This window comes from Idiotropiscis lumnitzeri, chromosome 3, assembly GCF_059441095.1.
Source record: "Idiotropiscis lumnitzeri isolate Australia: NSW breed Sydney's pygmy pipehorse chromosome 3, RoL_Ilum_1.0, whole genome shotgun sequence".
Lineage (NCBI taxonomy): Eukaryota > Metazoa > Chordata > Actinopteri > Syngnathiformes > Syngnathidae > Idiotropiscis > Idiotropiscis lumnitzeri.
This window is the reverse complement of record NC_142393.1, coordinates 13,158,824-13,178,161: the sequence shown is the minus strand read 5'-3', so window position 1 is coordinate 13,178,161 and position 19,338 is coordinate 13,158,824. Positions and strand designations below refer to the sequence as shown.

The window sequence follows — 19,338 nt, the reverse complement described above, 5'->3', positions numbered from 1 at the left end:
TATATATCCAGAGTATTGTCAGAGGTTAAATCGTTGATCGTAGCTCCCCCTGGTGTGTATCAAAAAGTTAGCCCTTCACACGAATCAGGAGCGTTTCAACGGTGGCCAGTAGAGGGCAGTGTGGGACAACATCTCGTTACGTTCCTCGCGCCTCGGGTGCGCTTCAGGAACAGGTGAAAAAGCAAAGCTCGAGGACCGAGGAGGTAAGAAATAATTTAAAGAAGTGAGACGTGCCCATTAAATCGTGCTGAAGCAGGCGGATGCCAAAAGGAGAAACACTCATTCCAAGTATGATTTGCTTGTTGTTGTTTTTTTTTAATTCATCACAATCAACATATGCAACAACATTTGAAAAAGAGAGAGGCCATGAAGTACCGCTTGGAATAAAAATAAAATTATAGTCACACTCATAAATATAATAATAATGTTAACGTGGATAATGTGCTATAGCCCACAACCATGAGTTGTCATCTTGGGAATCATTTTCTATTTAAGAAAAAAGAAAAACAAACAAACACTGAATTAAGATCAAATTAGAGTGAGGTTCACAATGTTGTTACGATAAGTTATACGCTATTTAGACAAATTATATTGAGACACACCACTAATTCCCCTGAATAATAATTGTAATTGTTCCCATGTTGAAATATTGTACGGTTCAATCTTAGTGGCAATGACCCTTTTCTATTCTAGCATAAATGTGCCCTCATGCACAAAGAAAGGTCATACAGGGCTGAGTTTGTCTCTGTCATCATGAGTGACCTCGGACTTCACCAACAGGAGTGAGAGCTTTAATAGCTGCAAAAAAATAACTTAGATGTAACAACCATGTGTCCCAATACTTATGTCCAGGTAGCATATCATCTTATGCTTAAGAAGGAGTAGAAGGGCCACACGAAAAAGGGCAAAAACTAACAAGAGTAAAGTGTTCGTTAGTACAAGCACAGTGGACGTACAGCAGCGTTATGATGAGAACTGTTGAGAACTTGAGGATCTTGGTAGTTAAATCCAATGTTGGAAAAAAGAAATCTTTGTCATTATTGTTGTTATAGTGACATTTTCCCTCATAGTGTAGCATTTATCCAGTTCCCACTTGGTGATGGTGTGACTTTTAGGGCTCTATTTTCATAGACGGCACATGCAGAAATGCCTCATTTTTGTGTGGGCTCGCTGCACCTCTTTGCCAATTTGGCAACCCGCTCTGCATCATGCTGGGCATACGCCCGGAGAAATTAAACTTTGGTGGATACATGAGGTCTGCGCTGTGGACATCTTATGGTCAGCAGCGTTTTTCACCAGCTCATTTAATGAAGGACCCCCCGTCTGTTGCCACACCGGCCAAGCACAGTAACAATGTTCCAGTTATGCATGGATCACTGCGTCCGTTTCCACACAGAGATGTCCCCATGCAATATGCGTGTGCAGGGAATGAAAATCGCAACATTGATTGACGGTAGTTGGCTGTGTTCACGCCCACAGCGGTGCAAACCACCCTTTTATTTCTTTTTTTTAAATAAATTATGCAGGCTTGCGCGCTGCTGCAAAATGACCAACACTGAGTCTAAAATGTTTGACACCCCGGTCAAGAAAATAGAGCCCTGAGGGTCAATGGTTGTCTGTCTCATTATGTGCGCAATATGTGAGATTAACTAGCAACCAGGTCAGGGTGTTTTCTTCCTCCCACATGAAAACAGATGGCGCCAGCTCTTCATGACTTTGAATAGGATGAGCTGTATAGAAAACAGATAAATACAAAAATATAAAAAAAAGTTACTGTAATTTTGTGAGATACACTATTAACTCATGTACTACCATTGACGGCAAAATACGTCGTTTTACTTGGATGGTAGTGAATGAGTTAATTAGAGGTATTGTTCTTAACTTGATTCTCACACAACTACAAGTATTTTCTTGTAACATTCTGACATTTTTCTCGTAACACTGGGCCTTTTTTTCTTGTTGATTCCCTGCATCCATCAATTTTCTATGCCCTTGTCCTAATTACTGCTGGAGCCTGACGCTGAGTGAGAGGCAGTTTACAACCTAGATTTGCTCACCACTAGCAAGTCTTATATTACAATGTTTTTTCCCCCTAGTGTGGCCCTTATACTCCTTCATGGATTCACTCTTTTATATATAGTATAAACACCTAACTGCTTGCTAACATCGTTCAAAATCCAGTAGTTTTCCCGCCCGCTCCTCACTCTGCAGTGGTTTCATCTGGTAACTGGTAACACATCATTAACAACTTCACACACTGCTGTGTTTCATTTTAGCTGCAATGTGGCTCTTCTGTGTGGCCCACAAACGCGCAGTCTGTCACCTGCTGCTTTGTCTACACCGGGGTAATGATGACATTATGCATTGTGACGAAAAACAAAAGGAAATGCTGTAGGAGTCTCGTCAAAACATCACAAGAAGTACTCCATCTTGTTTTTTTTTTGCATGCACGTGTGTTTCCAGAAGTATATTCCAGTTGCGTCTCCGAACCTCTGTCTTGTCCACCGTCACTCGTCTTACACCACTTGTCCAGTAATCAGGCGTGAAGAAAGGTGTGAGTTCATCCCAAAGGTTTCCGGGATCCTTTAGTGGCATAGTGTTCACACTATCGTCTAGATACTGTCAAGAACGTGTCGTTTGTCACAAGGTAATAGACCGAAGATGTGGCCCATTCTCCATCGTGGTAAAGGTACTGAGAAATGAGTGTACATTGATGTATACAGTAGCTATCAAATGTGGTTTATGTACCTGCTCGGACACTCAACTACAATAATGGCACATTGTGACGGGATCGTGCAGAATGAATGCGGGACGTAACTCAACACATGCAAGGAACTCCACAGATACATATACACAATGGAGGAGGAGCTGTGTGTCTGTGTGTGTGTAGGTGTGTAGGTGTGTGTTTGCGCATTAGTGTATGTGCGTGTCTGGATGTGTAAACTCCTCCAAAAGTTGTCTCAGTCCCTTTCTAAAACTACTTGAATCAGTTCTTCCAATCCCACTTTTCTTCTCGTTGCTGTTACTCCCCCGCGCTCCGTGGCGCCCGAGGGATCTGCTTTAAGTCGTGGGTCCGGCGGTTCCGCCCCTTCCTCAGCTCCTGGAGATGCTTCCACTTCTTATTAGCGGGCCGGACAGATGGGCCGGGAGGCATTGAGTCCCTCCCCGCAGTGGGAGCCTTCTTCTCCTTTAGGTCACCGGTGGGATTCCGGCGGGCCCAAACTTGTTCGCAAATCTGGTCCACTGTGCTCAGGTTGGGATGGTCCACCAGCTGCATGAAGTCCCGATACCAAAGCTTGGGGTTGGACACGAGCGGGCCTCCCCCGCTGCGAGGTTCCGCTCGGGTAGGGGCCTCGGAGGGCGGGTTAGACGAAGTAGACTGGATGACGTCTAAAGTGATGCCCAGCAGGGTTTGAGTGAAGCCGTGTTCCATGGCGTGACATTGGTAAACACCCATATCCCTCCTCAGGACACGGCGAATCAGGAGGCCTCGGTCTGTCTGCAGGATACGATCGTCCAGACGCACCTAGAAATGGGATGAGGGACAAGCTCTTGTGAAGTGTGGCCATCATTTTGAGTTTGACTGAGGAGTTTTAAGAGGGTGACCAGAAACCCACTATTTCTTGAACATGTATCTTTAGACATGTCCAACCCATTTTTGGGGGTGCTCAAATATCCCCCTACATGACCCTCACCAACTTGATGGGTCTGTATGTTTGTCCTTGATCAAATTGAACTTTCCTACCTCTTCTCGTGGCTTGTCTCGTTGTTTCTGAAAGGTCCAGGTGACTCGGGCCTGAAGGGACTTGGGAATGCACTCCAAGAAGGTGCTGCTACCTTCGACTCCGTAGAGCTTTTTCTCGGCGACGTGGTGCTTGTGGTGGTCTGCGGAGTGGAGCAAAGGGAAAACGAAAATAGATGACTTCATTACCGTGATGAAAGGGGAAAAGAAGGATGAAGCGAACAATGCAGGAAAGGTCACATGACCACTAGTGCATAACTATCGATCTGACCATTGTTCTGTTGTTATTAATGCAAGTTAGTGCAATTGTTTACCTCCTGAGCAAAGTGTGTTGGGATCACCATTCCTTACATCCTGACGACGGAATCGCCTGCAAAAGATCGTCACTTTAATAAATAAATAAAAACATTAATTACATACATGAATATATCAAAACTATTAACAATCAATTGGCTACTTTTTTTTGGTGAATTAAAAAAGACCTTTTCGTGTTGGGAAGGTAGCGAGTGCAGGATGTCCCATCCCAGGCACAGTAAGGGTCTCGGGCCAGGCAGCACTCAGCACACGCTTTCCCGTACACGCTGCATCGATGGAGTGGCACCTGGGCGATGCCAGTGTTGGAGCCCACGTACAGTTGTTGCTGTGGTGACACAGCACAGAGACATTAGACACAACATGTGCTTGATGCAAAGACCTAATCGGACTTACCCGCTTTGAGGAGATCTGCATGTTGATGATAGACGATGCATCCTACGGAGCGGAGGAAATGAAAAAATTACAAAATACGGAACAATTAACGATAATGGACAATTTTTTTTGTCATTGTCTTTACTTACTTTGAAGACCTCCAGCTCTTCCAACAGAAGTTCTTCCATGTTGTTCCAACTTTCCTTCGGCACATTGATGACCTTGAGAACTGTCCCTTTGTCTAGACAAAAGGACACCAAACCACAAAATAAATTGTAACTGACATGATTCTTTGTTATTTAACAGGAGATTGTGTGTGTGTTTTTTTTTTTTATTTGTTCGTTACAATGCAACACAAATGTTAGCAGATTTAGTTTTCTGATCCCCGTGGTTTTACCTGTGCCAATAAACATGACATCATACTGTCCATCAGCAGCATTGACCCGGTCCACAGTGATCTGTGTGAAGCTGTAGTCCACATTGGTTCTGACGAAGACCGGCCGTCTGGTCATGGGGTACACCGGATTGTACATCAGAGGGTGGTGACGTGCAAACTGAATCACGTCGTCTGGGAAACCCTTAGTGGACTCAAAGCTGCCAAAAGTCTTGCTGGGACACTATTATAAGTAAAAAAACAAAAACATAGAAAATATAAGCAACCCAGCAATGCTTTTGTCTTTTTCTCGAGATTCTGCCAAATTCACCGTACTCAACGCAACAAGGCTGAGTATTACTGCAAATGTGGATCTTTGTACTGGCCCCAATTTGCAGGCGGCGACCTTGATTAGTTGTATGACGGAGAGCAACGATTGATTTCAACACAAAAATGGTTGCTCACACACCATACACGCAAATGTACTGCCTCGATTTTTAGCTGTGCTAGGATCTCCAAAGCAGGAAATTTGCTGGCTCAACATCATCATCTTCTATTCTGTGTCAGTGCCATTTTGAAAGAATAGCGACTCATGAAAATGATGGAGGTGTGAAAGACGTGTTAGATGGTTTGGCCCATTCATCCATTTCGTGCTTATCCTGTTCAGGGTCATACGTGAGCTGGAGCCCATCGCACGTAGTACCACCAGTCAATTTTAGCACATGCAGAGACAGAAGACCATTCACACTCACATTCACACCATCACTGAGAGGGAAATTAATGACCCACGATGCCTGAACCGAAGTCAGGCAATTGTAACACACATCAGTGACTCCAATTGCAAACTAGAAATAGTTGATTTTATAACACAGTGGATTCATTATGAGACGAGAGGTTATTACTGTAAGTCAAATACAATGACGATTGAGAGGCCATACAATGGAGATTGTTCAAGTGAGGAAGAGAGCTGAGAAGCCACAAAACAAATCCTGCTGACACTGCATGACGAGCAACACAAAAGCAATGGAACCATTGTGGAGTCAAATAATGTAAAGTAATTCTGCAAAGTGTTGCTGGAATTCCATCTTTTTTGTAGGTTATTGAGGTTTTGGGTAAAACAATTTGTGTTGTAGCATCAGCCAATTTACAATTTTAAAATACAATGAACTATTGTGCGGGAAATGATCTAAATTCGCTTCTCTAATTTGATCCTAAAATTCTTATTTATATATTTATGTGCCAGTGACACGATGACAGGCAGAGAGATAAACTTCTCTTCTACCAGATGGCAGAAGGAGCAATTAGCTAGCATCCACTTGTTATAAGTTAAGATACCCACATTTTGTTGCGCATACGTTAGAGTGGATTGCAGTCAATGCCTAGTTGCATTCTATGTTATACCACTAGATGGTGCTCCACTGCCTCTTCTTGCTGACCAATGCATCAATTTAAATGAGGGAGGGGTCATCGGACCCGTCAACAGCCCTCAGTGATGTATGCGTGTGTGCGTGTGTTGTCACGTGAAATGCATGGTGGGAAGTGAAATTTACTTTTATTACCCTATAAACAACTGCATGTATGCATGTGTGGCTTGAGTGCAAAAAAAAACAGCAACATTGAGCAGATTCTTTGAAAGAAACATTACCTTAATAATCAATTGAGGCTTCAGAAAGGCCCTTTCATAGTTAACTTACCATTACTCCCCTCTATCTTAGTTTTGGGCCAAATAAGTTATAGGATCATATCACATGAATCTGAAATCTCTGTATGCATGCAGCATTGTTATCCTTTAGATGCTTTTCATGTGTAAAGTTGCAAAGGTGAGTCAAGGTGACCTCAACAAAAATATTTTAGGCTTCGAAGCACAAACGTTGGATCAAAAGTTACCAATATGTGGATAAATCACTGCTTCTCCTGAGTATAAATGGGCACCAATGCCTTTGGGAATGTTTGCTGCATGTTACACCAAGAGTTAACTGGCTGTTAGCAGTACAGCAGCTATTTTCTTTCTATGAAAACTCACCACAATAATTTCACAAAACACAAACATGGCACTATGCGGTTTATTTTCATTTTTGTCAACTCCTCGAATTTTGTAGAGGTCATTTAAAGAAATTGCTGAGTTTGCAAAGAAGAATTATTTCAGAAAAATGCTCAGTTCTACTGGTAGGTTTTTAATAATTTTGACATACCATTCCCGGGCGGGGATAAGGCACTTTTCCCTGGAAGGGGACCCACTGGTAGTTGGGCCCCTCTTTGTGAGCAAACGGCCCCAGGAAGGCCCTCCGGATGTCATTCATGGAGTAAAGACACACAGCTGAGCCTTTAAATACACTGCTACTGAGGGAAAGGGAGAGTTGTGTTAGATGCATCAACGCGCACACACACACACACACACAAACACACACGCACACACATGCACACAAATACCATCCATCAATGGAGTCTGACCTGGAAGTGGAGAAGACTGTGTAGAGCAGAGGATTCTTTCTATCCCTTGTTTGCAGCAGGAAAACATCGCCTGGGGATGGACGCACACTTTCTCAAAGGTGGTTCCCGGGTCAAAGGTTAAAAGAAAGATACACGCCCTGCGGCTGTGTCTAGCTAACTTCCACAGTCATTTGCTTAAAATCGGTGCCCCAAGACGTTCATATATCTATCCATATCAAACCCATATGGTCTTTAACTGGGAATTTTGGGCCATTAAGGTACACTGGCACACCTGCCAGGCTGGGAATGAACAATATGATATATAATGTAACAATATGATGATTTGATCAGATGTCCTTTCAAAACAACACGGACCAATCGTCTTTCGGGCTACAGGTACCGAAAGAAATTAGTAGCAATCCAGCTGCATTACATGCAGACTGACCTGTACGTTTACGGCGTTCAGAGCCACTGCAGCTGACCAATATTGACTCGTGTATGTATGGTCACATAAAGATAAGACACTCATTATTTTGTGAAGTGATATAAAAGTTTGAAAAAAAATAAACCTTTAAAATCATAAATCAGTAGAATACACAAACTGCCAGACAAAAGCAGACTACTGAAAAAAATTGTGTTTCTACAGTCTTAAGCTGGTCCTAATGATAAGAGACTCAATGTTCTTCAAGGTGATACAGATGTGGCCAAAGGCAGTGCAAAGTTTTAAACTTTCTCCTCCTTTCATGGCAATGTAAAAAAAAAAAAAAGCACCAAGAAAGGTCAGATTTTAGCCCAAAGATATGTTTTGAGAAATGAGCCTGCAGCTGCTCCGTTGCTTTAAGTTGACTATGATGCATTCATCAAGTCCAAAAGAGTTTTCAGTTTGGATGTTGGATGAAAAGTGAATTTTGCACTTCCCTTTTACATTCTGCAAATATTTTCCGAAAAATAATACGCACTAACCTAAACTGCTGTTTTTTTGGGTGTTGATTATGTAATAGTTTGTTACTGTTTGTGAATGTGCACATGGTTTGCAGATGAAGATCAGCTGGAAAACTATTTAACATGTGATAAAATGTAGAACTTCACTTTTCATCGACAGCGTTTCATCAATTTGTAACAAAATTCTGTCTAAATTCCCAAGTGTGTTTGATGGACGCGAAAGGTCAACCGTGATCAAGTTCTTCCACACCAAATTCAGCCAAACATGCCTTTGTGAACCCGGCTTCGTGTTCCGTGGCACAAAAGGCTTTCACAAAATGTTCCCACTAAGTTGGAAGTACACATAAGGAATTACAATACGGGGCAAACCAAGAGGTCAAGTCCATTAAGTAATCTGTAAAGATGTGTGTCCCCAAGTACTTTGGTCGTAAAATACAGTATGAACAGTAAATCACTTTCAAAACCTCACAAGGCTCTCTTCTAAAATGAAGAACTTCACAGAGAAGCTGAAAACAAGGTCCATATTATTACATAACTTGAGAACAATGATCGGAACGGCTGCCAAACACCTGGGAAGTCAAACCCCCCCACGTTAATTATGATACAAAGTCATGTCTAAATATTCTCTAGTTCACAAACAATGTGAGCACAAAAGCCCGTTATTATTTTTTTTCCACCCACCAAGAGGAGTCTGCAGATATCTGCAGCTTTATTTGTACCCACATGATCCTCTTGAGCAGAGATGTGGTCTAGGCCTCCAATGATTTTTCATTAAAGGGGAAGTCAAACCCCCCAAAAAATTCTTTACAAGAATATGCAGTCAAAACACGGGATTGGGGATTGTAATTGATATTGTGTTTGTGGAATATGAGTTAAAAAGTAAAAGGCGCACGCTTTTAGTCATCTCCGAGGGCGGCCATTTTGTCACTTCTTTCAACTGAAAATGACATCAGTTCCTCAGAGCTCAGGTAACGACCAATCATGGCTCAGCTTTAGAAAACATGGAAGCCGTCATTGGTCTTTAGCTGAGCCCTGAGCAACTGTGAGGTGAGAGAAGTGACAAACTGGCCGCCCCCTGACATGGGTAAAAACGTGTGGAATTTTCTGCTTAACGCAGATTCCACAAACACAATATTAATCAGAATGCCATGTTTAAACTAGTGAAGGAGCATAGAACATATGGCGAATAATTATTTTGGCGTTGACTTCCCCTTTAAAGTTAATACGTGACTTTTAGCACGTCAATTATTTGATTAAAGCGCACAAATTGTTTGAGTCACACTCACGTAGCTCGTCAAAGTAAGTGTCGCTGCCATCCGCTCCCGGTACCGAGCAGATCAGGCGGGTTTTGAGGAATGTTGTCCACTTATTCACCAAACTTCTCTGACCGCCCATGTCATTCTGTTTCAATGAAAACACATTTCAAAAGTCAATCAACTCGTTTGGCATCATGAAATGATTATATTTTAGTCTGTTTCCAATTAAGTCAACTCTAAAGTTTAACAAAATATTCCCTGTATAATCAATGGAGGCTGTGTAATGATGTTTTGATGCTGCAACAATTTCCATTATTCCTTTTGGAAAAATGTGTTTCGAAATGCAAACAAATCAAACTTGAGTCAGCGTCCTGAAGTCATTCACATCGCACTGTATATGCTTCACTGTGACGTGTTTTACCCGGCAGAGTTGTCCAATGCGGGAATAAGTAGACTTTCCCAATCCTTGGGCCTCCACCGCCGTCTCCCGGAAGAAGAAAAATACTTTATCATCATCAGGGTTTTCACTCTCTGGGACCCAAAAGGAACCGACAAATTTGGGCTCTGATACACAAATCATGAGGAGCAAACAAATGTCAGTCAACGTTTATTAATGTTTACCATGAAAAATAAGGCCAAGTTAAGAGTGAAAACACACCATTGAGCCAACGTGAGTCGTGCTGCTCCGTGCGGATGGAGGGACGTTTCCCGAGACTTCGAAAGATGGTGAAGTCCCGCCCCATTAAATCTGTGGCTACACCTGCATACAGCTCATCACCTTTGGAAACAGGATGTAGATTTCTTTTTAACAACAATATATATAATATGACATTCTTTTTAATTACGCTTTTATTATATAAGTTCTTAAGATACATCATATTGAGGACAAATCAAACCTCCAAAATATAAAGTCATAGTTACCAATGAGTACAGATGCAGCATTGTGGCGAGGATCATATGGACTCTTCCCTTTGCCGTCTTCCATGTTCGCAGGGTTGATGTTGAAAATATGGTCCTGGAAGGAAGGACACAAGGAAACGGTCTTGAACACAAACAAACCATTTGACACCATTTCCTATCTCTTTATTGGGAAAGGACGTAGCACTGGGAAAAAAATGAGGAATTTACTCAATTTTATTTTGTGAAGTCGTAAAATATATTTATCTGATCCAAGTACATTTGTTTCAGTAGATTATACAAGCCCTGAAAAAAAATAGCTGGAGCCAGATGGTTTCATTATGTGCAGTCAGTCACTTGATGAAAAGAAATTGAGCAAATTCTATACACCATTTTTTTCAACGTTTATTGAGTTTCACTGGCCTAAAATATGATGATTTCAGTTTTCTTTTTTATTTGTATACTTCTTTTTATCCTGTAAGGTGGTTTTGAGGAATATAAATTCAAAATTCTAACTAGATTATTGAAACAAAATATAGTGCACGGTTTTAGTATTTTTTAAATACAGAGTTAATACAACATTTGAATCTATGCAAAGAGCATATGCAGTGTATATTATATAATCTATGTATTCAAGAATAGTTGTCACCCCACTCTGCCTTGCTTTCCATTATTATTTACGTATATTTGCCACATACTACTGACTGTACAGTTCATTGTTGCTATTTATTAGTTTCTGGTAAATACATGTACAAAGATAATGTTTCAATTTGTGTTTTTTTTTTCTTCACTAACTGTGACGCTTGATGATCCGTATATGAGACTTGTATTCCTAGTTATGAAAAAAGGATCATGTCTTTAGCCTGAAGCACAGATATTATCTTCTAATTGTGCTGGTTGTTTTGCGGCAGCACAGAGCCTCATCTGAGATCGGGTTTGGATTGTGTGGAGTTTGCATATTTTCCTGCGTAGGTTTTCGGCATTTGTTCCTCTTCCCCCCTACCTATCTAAAATATATATATATATGTCCATAAGTATGAAGGGTTGTTTGTCTATATGTGACTGACGGTTGACTGAGGCTCCAGTATGCGCCTCATAAGGACAAGTGCTACAGAAAAATGAAAGGATGTTTTGATGTATTCACCTCCATCCTGTGTCCCACCTCCACAAAGGCACATGTGGGATGGAAGGCTCCCGTTCCACAGGCGTACAGGTGGGTGCGGTTGTAGTGGTGGACAATCTTCACATAGTTTACACAGTCAGACTGAAAGACAGAAACAGACGGAAATGACATTGATAAATTACAGTAACATTAAAACGTGATCTTGAGAAGGCTTTGTTGATTTCATTTTTGCAGAATGTGAGACAACATATGGAAAATGTTTGCATGAGAAATGGGATCGTCAATGCTCGTGCCATTTTTTTCCCCCCTCGTGCTACTGAATGCCACATTATGGCAATAAATTCAGTTATCCAACAGAAATCAAAACAAATAGACCACAAAACAAAGCCAAAAATGATTCCACCAACAAAAGCATCTGGCGTAGATTGCTTTTTAACCCGTCAGCCTAGATCTGAACAGTCATTAAACATCAAGCGCACATTTGTGGATGCAGGGTGTTAAAGGGGTCCTATCCATTGACCTTTGACCTGCTACTTGGTCATTAGTTGAGACAGTGGCCCAAATTCATGCTGTGACCTCAGAATGGCTTGCATTCTTTTACTGTCTTGGCCTCTTCTAAAGCTACATTGTCCTGTTGTGGTACGGCTTTGCTTTTAACTTTCTCTTTAGTCATTTGTAGTCACACGATCACCCACTTCAGACATTTGCCATCGTGTAGACAACATGCGTTCGCAATTGATGCTAATGCAGAATAAATGGACAATGTTTCCACAATGGAAGAGTTTAGCGTTCATAAAAAACAAGAAATAATGTGAATTCAAAATATATTATTTGGTGGAATTGCTTTGAAGCGGTAAAACTAATCAAACAACATTCACCACAAGTGAAATGGCTAAATTGCTGTTGCTATGCAGGCAGGGTGGTAATGCAAATGTCACCAATGAATGGCAATTAAAGAAGAATGTTTTGAAACAAAAGCAGGAGGTCTCGTCTTCAAGCATTTTCAAACAATCAAGCGAATCCAAATGGTCACGGGAAATATTCAAGTGACAGTGGTCAGAATTTGAATAAGTTGAATCAATGGGTGTACTTCACAAGCTAAATAAAAATAAAGTCTCCGTTATAAGATCATGTATTGAACTAAACATTGTGTGACCATTTCCAAAAATTGCACACAAATCACAGTCACAGTAGTGGAGACATATTAACACAACATGAGCTCCACCAATTGCCCTGTGACAGTCTGGTAACCAGTCCCGAGTGAGCCTCACGTTTCACCCACACTCAAGTCAGCTGGGACAGAAACTACAAGCTCCAAAAAAAAAAAAAAAAAAAAAGACCAGCAGAGAAAAATGCACTGTAAAAACGGATGGATGGAGTTTCACCAGTTTTATCGACCACAAAAAGAGGTTAATAGCGGGTTGCTAGACGTTCAAGGATCTGCTTTTAGTTCATGTCAGAGCCGCCTAAGCCTATATTTCCAGTCAATTTGTAGCAACATAAAAGCTTGAATAGAAATCGCAGTAATGTTTGTCTTCCTCTTCTGTTTGGACTGTGTGTGACTGATGGGGTTTGATGGTGTGAGAATGGAGTTCCCAGTGATCCAGGAAACATAGTTGATGCCTGAGAACTTCTGATTGAATATACAGTGGCAGTTGTCCAGTGGGCAAACTTTAGATACACAACACAGCTCAGGAATGCCTTTGATGGCTTTTGCCGACCAGGACAATCTAACTCTGTGGACATTTGTCTGATTTGTTGCTCCTGAGGTAGACAAAATCTTATTTTGTGCACTTCCACAAGTTGTTGCTATAACTGGCTACAACGTGAAGTTTTAATCAGAGATAGCTTTATGTCTGTTAAAATGTTTTTGACACTCATTTAAAAAATATCTTTACTCTTATTCTGGCATATCAGGTTTTTGAAACATTTTTATATTGGGTTTCTAGGTTTTACCAATAAAAGATCACGCAACTGGGATTTTACCATGGATTGTAATTTTAGCATTTCAGGAAAAAAATCCACCTCTTGCTGAATGCTTTACTCATAAATATTCCTAAATATATGACTGTTTGACTTATTATCATTAAAACCTAATGTGCTAGAGAAAATACAAGGCAGATCTGGAAACAGCGCAAAACATCTAGAAATGTTAAATCCTTATACTGGGTGCGCCGCACTACGAGGCGCATGCTAGCTCGCATGCTAGCATGCGCGAGCTAGCATGCGCGAGCTAGCATACGCCTCGTAGTGCGGCACGCCCAGTATAAGTATTAAATACAGAAATAGCACCCTCAACTGGTGCGCGCCCTTTGATACAGCGCGTCTTTTGGCCGTAAAAGTACGGTAATTGGGTAAAACTTCAATGAAAGTAAAAATTCACCACTAGCTCTTATAAAGGCATAACTCCATTCGGCAATATTGAATAATGGCTCAATATTAAATAGAAAATACATTAAGGGGCCGAACAACCACTGCAGGGCTTAAGCCTACATTCCATTCTTTTCTCTGTCCACACCAGTATTGGGAAAGTTTTCAGAATTTCAGCTCACAACTTTTAAAATGAACTACTTCAGTTCATACTTCATTATTTTGATATATTTTTTAAATTGTTCCAGAGAGAAAGTAGCTCCTAGTTCTTTTTTTCTTTTTCCTCCAATGTGTTTCGGCCTTATCCCCTGGCCCATTGTTCCTGCTCATTCCATTCACCATAGTATCCAAGTTGTGCTCTCACCCTTTTTTAAATGAATTACAACAAAAACAGGATTGAAATCAATGTGCCAAATACAGGTTTGCTATTGACTGGATACAACACCGACTTCAAAGATTTTGTATCGTCAAACTAGACACAGCAGTAAAGACACAGGTGTTATCCTACATCAATAGTTAAGCTTATCCTTATATAAAAATAACAGTAACAGCAGTGTCTTGTGAGAGTCCAGCAGAAATCCACCCATGTTACCCAATACCACAGACTTCACTGAGTTCTAAAGGTCTTCCAGTGCAGGCACCTTTCGAGACAAGTAACAATATGAGACATTGAGTGTGAACAAAGTGACTGGGAGGGCAGACCCAAAAGTGGGCAGGCGATGACCTCTTCCAAAAGAGAAAGCACGCGTTCCGGTAATTAGGGTCAACAAGGTAAGGTCAGCTCAGTTCGCTCTTAATGTGTCGCTCACAAAACAAAGCCCTAAGGAAATGAGAGGTTGCCGTTTAACATTGATTAAAAACACACTTAAAAGCAAGAAAGACACTAAACAGGTCTGATTATTCATTGACTATTACACACACGCGCACGCACACACAAAACTAGAAGCTTGTAGTAGTCAATGAATGGAGTTCATTGTGTCGTCCACAGCTGTGTAATCATGCTGATAGAGGCTTTGTACTACACACACACATACACACACACACACACATATTCACGTGCATGAAAACATACAGACCAACGTTTCCAACACATGAGCAGAAATACAGTACAGATTCAACAATAGTCAGAGCTTGTGCAGCCCACATCAAAAGCACACAGGACACGTCGATGGACACTCAATTTAGACACATAATCATCGTATACTTTTAACATATTGTATATGTAGTGCAGTCTTGAAAAATAAATGGAGATCACAGTTTCTATTGTAGGTGTCCAATAAAAAGACAGGGTTGTAACAGAGGGTCTATTTAGATTAGAGGAAGTGTGAAGCGTAAAACCATGGGCGTGAGTTAAATCCCTGGAACGTGTACATATCATTCAGCAGCGGCCTTCTCAGCACTAATATGTATGTTGAAGTTCTTTTTTTAACTACTTGCACCACATTAAAACTTGGAATCAAAGCTTTGTTAAACTCACATTGTCGGTGCATCCATAGAGAGCAAATCTCTCCAAGGGTGATGGGTTCGGTTTATAAAAGAATTAGGGTTATTTTTATTGATACAACTTTTTAATAATTTAAATATGCAGAACACAGTGGCACCTCTAAAGTCGTACACCACATCGAGAATACTGTTTTCAAATGTTGGGAAAAGTAATAGCTCTCAATATTCTGTCCTTCAATATGCTGCAGGACCTCACTTTTTTCAAAAAAATATATATTTATTGGCTTTAATTGCACAGACAAGCTTCAGTACATGAAATAATATATTTAAAAAGGAAATCCCGATGCCTCCCCAACCAGGAAATTGAGTTTTAAACAGTATATACTAAATGTTGCATTGCTGGAGGGCTGCTCACCCATCAAGTGTAAAATTGAACAACCAAGTAAATCTTTTTGTGACCTCTTTATTCAACCACCAATGACTTGGCAGCTAAACAGGCCGAAATTGAAGGAACCACTTGGAAACGGTGGCTGAAGCAATGATCGTGTCAAAACCGAATGGTAAGCAAAGCTGCATTGTAAGCACAGCGATAGCAGCATTAACTTCTGATGATAATTTTTCATCCTTAACATATGTTGACAAAATCCGATCTCAGTCATGTTATTAAGACGCCTGGGAACTATAATAAACTTGGCTGGTGTAAAAAGAGGAAGAAGATGGGAAGATAAAATGAATATACAGAAGAATTAAGCATACGCGGCGTCACATTTTGTGGTTGACATATATTTCACATGTATATCCAACAATAATGACAAACAGTAAATTAAATATTCCAAATGCTGAAAGTTGTTGAGTTGAAACAATGTAACCAGACTTACTGTGATATCCTTGCCAGCCCAGTTACATTCCTCCCTCCACTCAACAGGGGCAGGCCAGTGGATCTGAAACCCAACAGTGTGAATCTTATTTTATTTTTACTGGTTTAATGTTATTAAACAATCTGTTTGACATAAATGATGAAAAAAAACCTTTTTTTATTTCAGTTTTCTTCACTCCTGCAGATGGGTTCCATATATCAAAACATCTCAATATGAAGTCATTAAGTCTTGACCACTGCTCAATCGGTAGTCATGTTTTTTTTCTCCTTCCATTACACACTTCTTTTTATTTTATTAAAGCAAATTTAATTTTATTAAAACAATATAGTTGGTAGGATGGAATTGTGTCCAACCTTGTGCTCCTGTTTGCCGATGTTATCCAGTGAGAGCGACAGCAGGAAGTTCTTCGCCCCAACGAACAGTCGTCCCCGCTCCTCGTCCAGCAGCAGAGCACTGAAGCAACACGAACGCTCCAGCTCAAAGCGCCTCACTCCATTGAACTGCTGCAAGTCTACGAGCAGAAATGGATGGGACTGAATCAGGAAATTACAACTTGCAAAAAATTATGAAGGGCTAATTTCCTTCCTATATGAATCCCCATCAACCAACTTATCAATTTTTAGAGTTAATTTATTTAACTGCATGTGTAACCCTGGTTAACATAGCCTAATAAAATAAGAGCCTCTTATTAAAACAGTCATTAAGAAAATATACACTGTAGATGCAAAAAGGATCAACATGACTTAGAAATGTGTTACAAGGTTAAAAACTGGTAAATTCATTAATTAATTAATGTTTTTGTAATTCTTCAAAATGATTTAGCGCTATGTCAACGCTTTTGTTTTGAAGGGCATGTAGCGACGTAATGCCGTTAGTCACGTGACCAGAAAAGCGCACTTAATTTTATTCTTCTCATACTTGATAAAGAAGCTGAAGGGGAACTACGGTTAAACGAAAGACACACCGAGCTATTCAATGTTAGTTTTGTATTTTGAAGGAGTCGTTTTTGAGTTTTCCAACCTGTCCTTCAATTGGTGATGATGGGTCTTGGTGAGTTTCCAACTTTCTTTTATTTTATGTAATGGATATTTTCTTAATGATTGTTTTTAATAGCATGCTCTTATTTTATGAGGCTATGTTAACCAGGGTTACACAAGCACACACTAAGGTCAGAGACGAAATTCCAAAATATTTATTTTACAGAACAGGACATGCAGTACCACAATAAAGCAAAGGCACGTCCCAAGATGAATTCCAGCATTGTCTATAAAAAAAAACACTCGGTGACAGTATTGTCATTCCTTCGCCATTAATTGTTTTTGGATTATATAAACTTGGAACTGGACTGACTTTGGAGGTGAACTGAGCTGAACTACACATGGAAGTTAAAACAAGGCTCAAGAGGAATATAAACCCTGGTTAACACTTGAACCCGACTGGTTCATCACCCAGCCAATCAAATTGACTATCACCCAGCCAATCAAATTGACTATCACCCGAGGTTAGCGAGTTTTTTTTTTAACTCATGAGAACTGGTTTACACAGATAATAATAACTTTATAGCTTATTACACAAAAAACTAGTAATATTTACTTGATTCCTACTTTCATTACTTCAATATGTGTAAAGTATATCATGAACTCATTAACTCATGAAACTTACATTATTTGGAAACATTGTATTTATCAATGGACTGACAATGTCGCTTACTTGCCGTCAGGATAAGTGAAGCCAGCTTCGGCCATTTTATGTTGCCACTCGGCAAACTCGTCTAACTTGAATACGTTGGATTTCTCTCTGGCGTTTTCACATTATTGTTTGTGGCTACAGCGAGAATACAACTGTGTATGGCATACGGTTGAACCAATAAGTCTGTGTGAAGCGCTACATTGAAATTTGGTTAGTAAAAATGCAATTTAAATCTCTCATAAGATAGCTCCGAGTGCCACTGAAAAATTCGACTGCATCATCATCGTCATGAAAGCAAAGCCCATCGTGACAAAATTTATTGTGAAATGTAAACGCTGTCAGCCACAATTCATGATACTGAGGTAACATACGCTCCCATCACTCCACACAGAGATCCTATAGTAAAACACACCCTAATAAATTGTCACTAACACAGCCGTAGCGTATCATGGCTGCCATTTGGCTTGAATAAAACGGGTGCCTTTGAAACAAGATGACATAAGATGTGTTGCTAAAATTCTGGTTAAATAGTTGGTGTTCGTAAATTTAGGGAGCATTGTATTGAATGTCATTCTTTGCACTTTACTGTATTCCTTGAAAAGAAGATGTACGACCACATATTTTGATGGTGACTTTTTCCTGCCACTGGATATTTGTGTTCTGGGTAAAAATCTAAAGAATCACACAATGTTTTCATTATACTTAAGGTCACATGTTTATGTTCAAATTTCTTTAATGAGTACATCCGAGCATTAAACCACTGATCCAAGATATCGGCGATTGCAAAACAAGTGCAGATATTCCGTCCAGTGGAATGCGGTGGGGACTTCAAGTCATGTGGTGGATAGGGAAGATTATCATTTCATCAATTTGATTTGTATTCAATTATAGCAGCAGCCTTAGGTGAAACACTAAGTAATTGCCCGACACATGTGGTTTCAGTAACGTGTTTTTGTGACTTTCCATCTGAAAATAACAACTATTGAGTGGGAGCTATGATTGGTCATTTTATATTGTTACATAAGATGTAAGTTGCTTATGATGTCGTGGTCCAGTCGGCTGACTTGTGTGTGTGTGGGCAGCGTGTGATCAGTTCCTGCTCAGTGACGTGTGTATGGTTTGACTCAGTGACTCAGTGACCAGTTAAGGGTGGCCTGAAGCCTGGTGGGATATGCTCTAGCACAACCCCTGCGCTGGTGTCAGGTTAATGAATGAAATATCATGACGTCCACCACACAGGTCCACGGAGCGCTAAATCTGTCCTCCAGCACCTCGATCAATGCACTAAAATTGCATTACACCACTTGTACTACGAGTTAGACCTGCTGTTAGACAGTCTAAAATATCGCGAACTTTTGGAACGAAATTTGCAGATCCGCTGGAGGGTGCGGCAGGGCTGCCTCGTGAGGTGTCTTAACCAAATTCACAAACATGCTGAACGAGAGCATTGGTTTGGCATGAAAATGATTTTCACGCTGAACCAGACTATTTACAGTTACCAAACTGTC

At 40.5% G+C, this 19,338-nt stretch overlaps 1 protein-coding gene across 1 annotated transcript in view; it reads right to left on the bottom strand.

Annotated features, from left to right (window-relative positions):
• Positions 1-289: 289 nt before the first annotated feature.
• The window catches only part of sema3b (sema domain, immunoglobulin domain (Ig), short basic domain, secreted, (semaphorin) 3B), a 60,398-nt gene continuing 41,349 nt past the window's right edge, over positions 290-19,338 (bottom strand). The window contains exons 3-18 of the mRNA XM_088289603.1: positions 16,495-16,652; positions 16,142-16,204; positions 11,472-11,591; positions 10,352-10,445; positions 10,089-10,208; positions 9,852-9,994; positions 9,461-9,575; positions 7,254-7,323; positions 6,995-7,139; positions 4,827-5,046; positions 4,579-4,670; positions 4,451-4,492; positions 4,225-4,382; positions 4,057-4,112; positions 3,746-3,885; positions 290-3,526 (exon numbers count right to left, since the gene is read on the bottom strand). Of these exons, the coding sequence (XP_088145729.1) occupies positions 3,023-3,526; positions 3,746-3,885; positions 4,057-4,112; positions 4,225-4,382; positions 4,451-4,492; positions 4,579-4,670; positions 4,827-5,046; positions 6,995-7,139; positions 7,254-7,323; positions 9,461-9,575; positions 9,852-9,994; positions 10,089-10,208; positions 10,352-10,445; positions 11,472-11,591; positions 16,142-16,204; positions 16,495-16,652 (2,240 nt within the window). The 3' untranslated portion in view covers positions 290-3,022. The remainder of the gene's footprint in view (positions 3,527-3,745; positions 3,886-4,056; positions 4,113-4,224; positions 4,383-4,450; positions 4,493-4,578; positions 4,671-4,826; positions 5,047-6,994; positions 7,140-7,253; positions 7,324-9,460; positions 9,576-9,851; positions 9,995-10,088; positions 10,209-10,351; positions 10,446-11,471; positions 11,592-16,141; positions 16,205-16,494; positions 16,653-19,338) is intronic.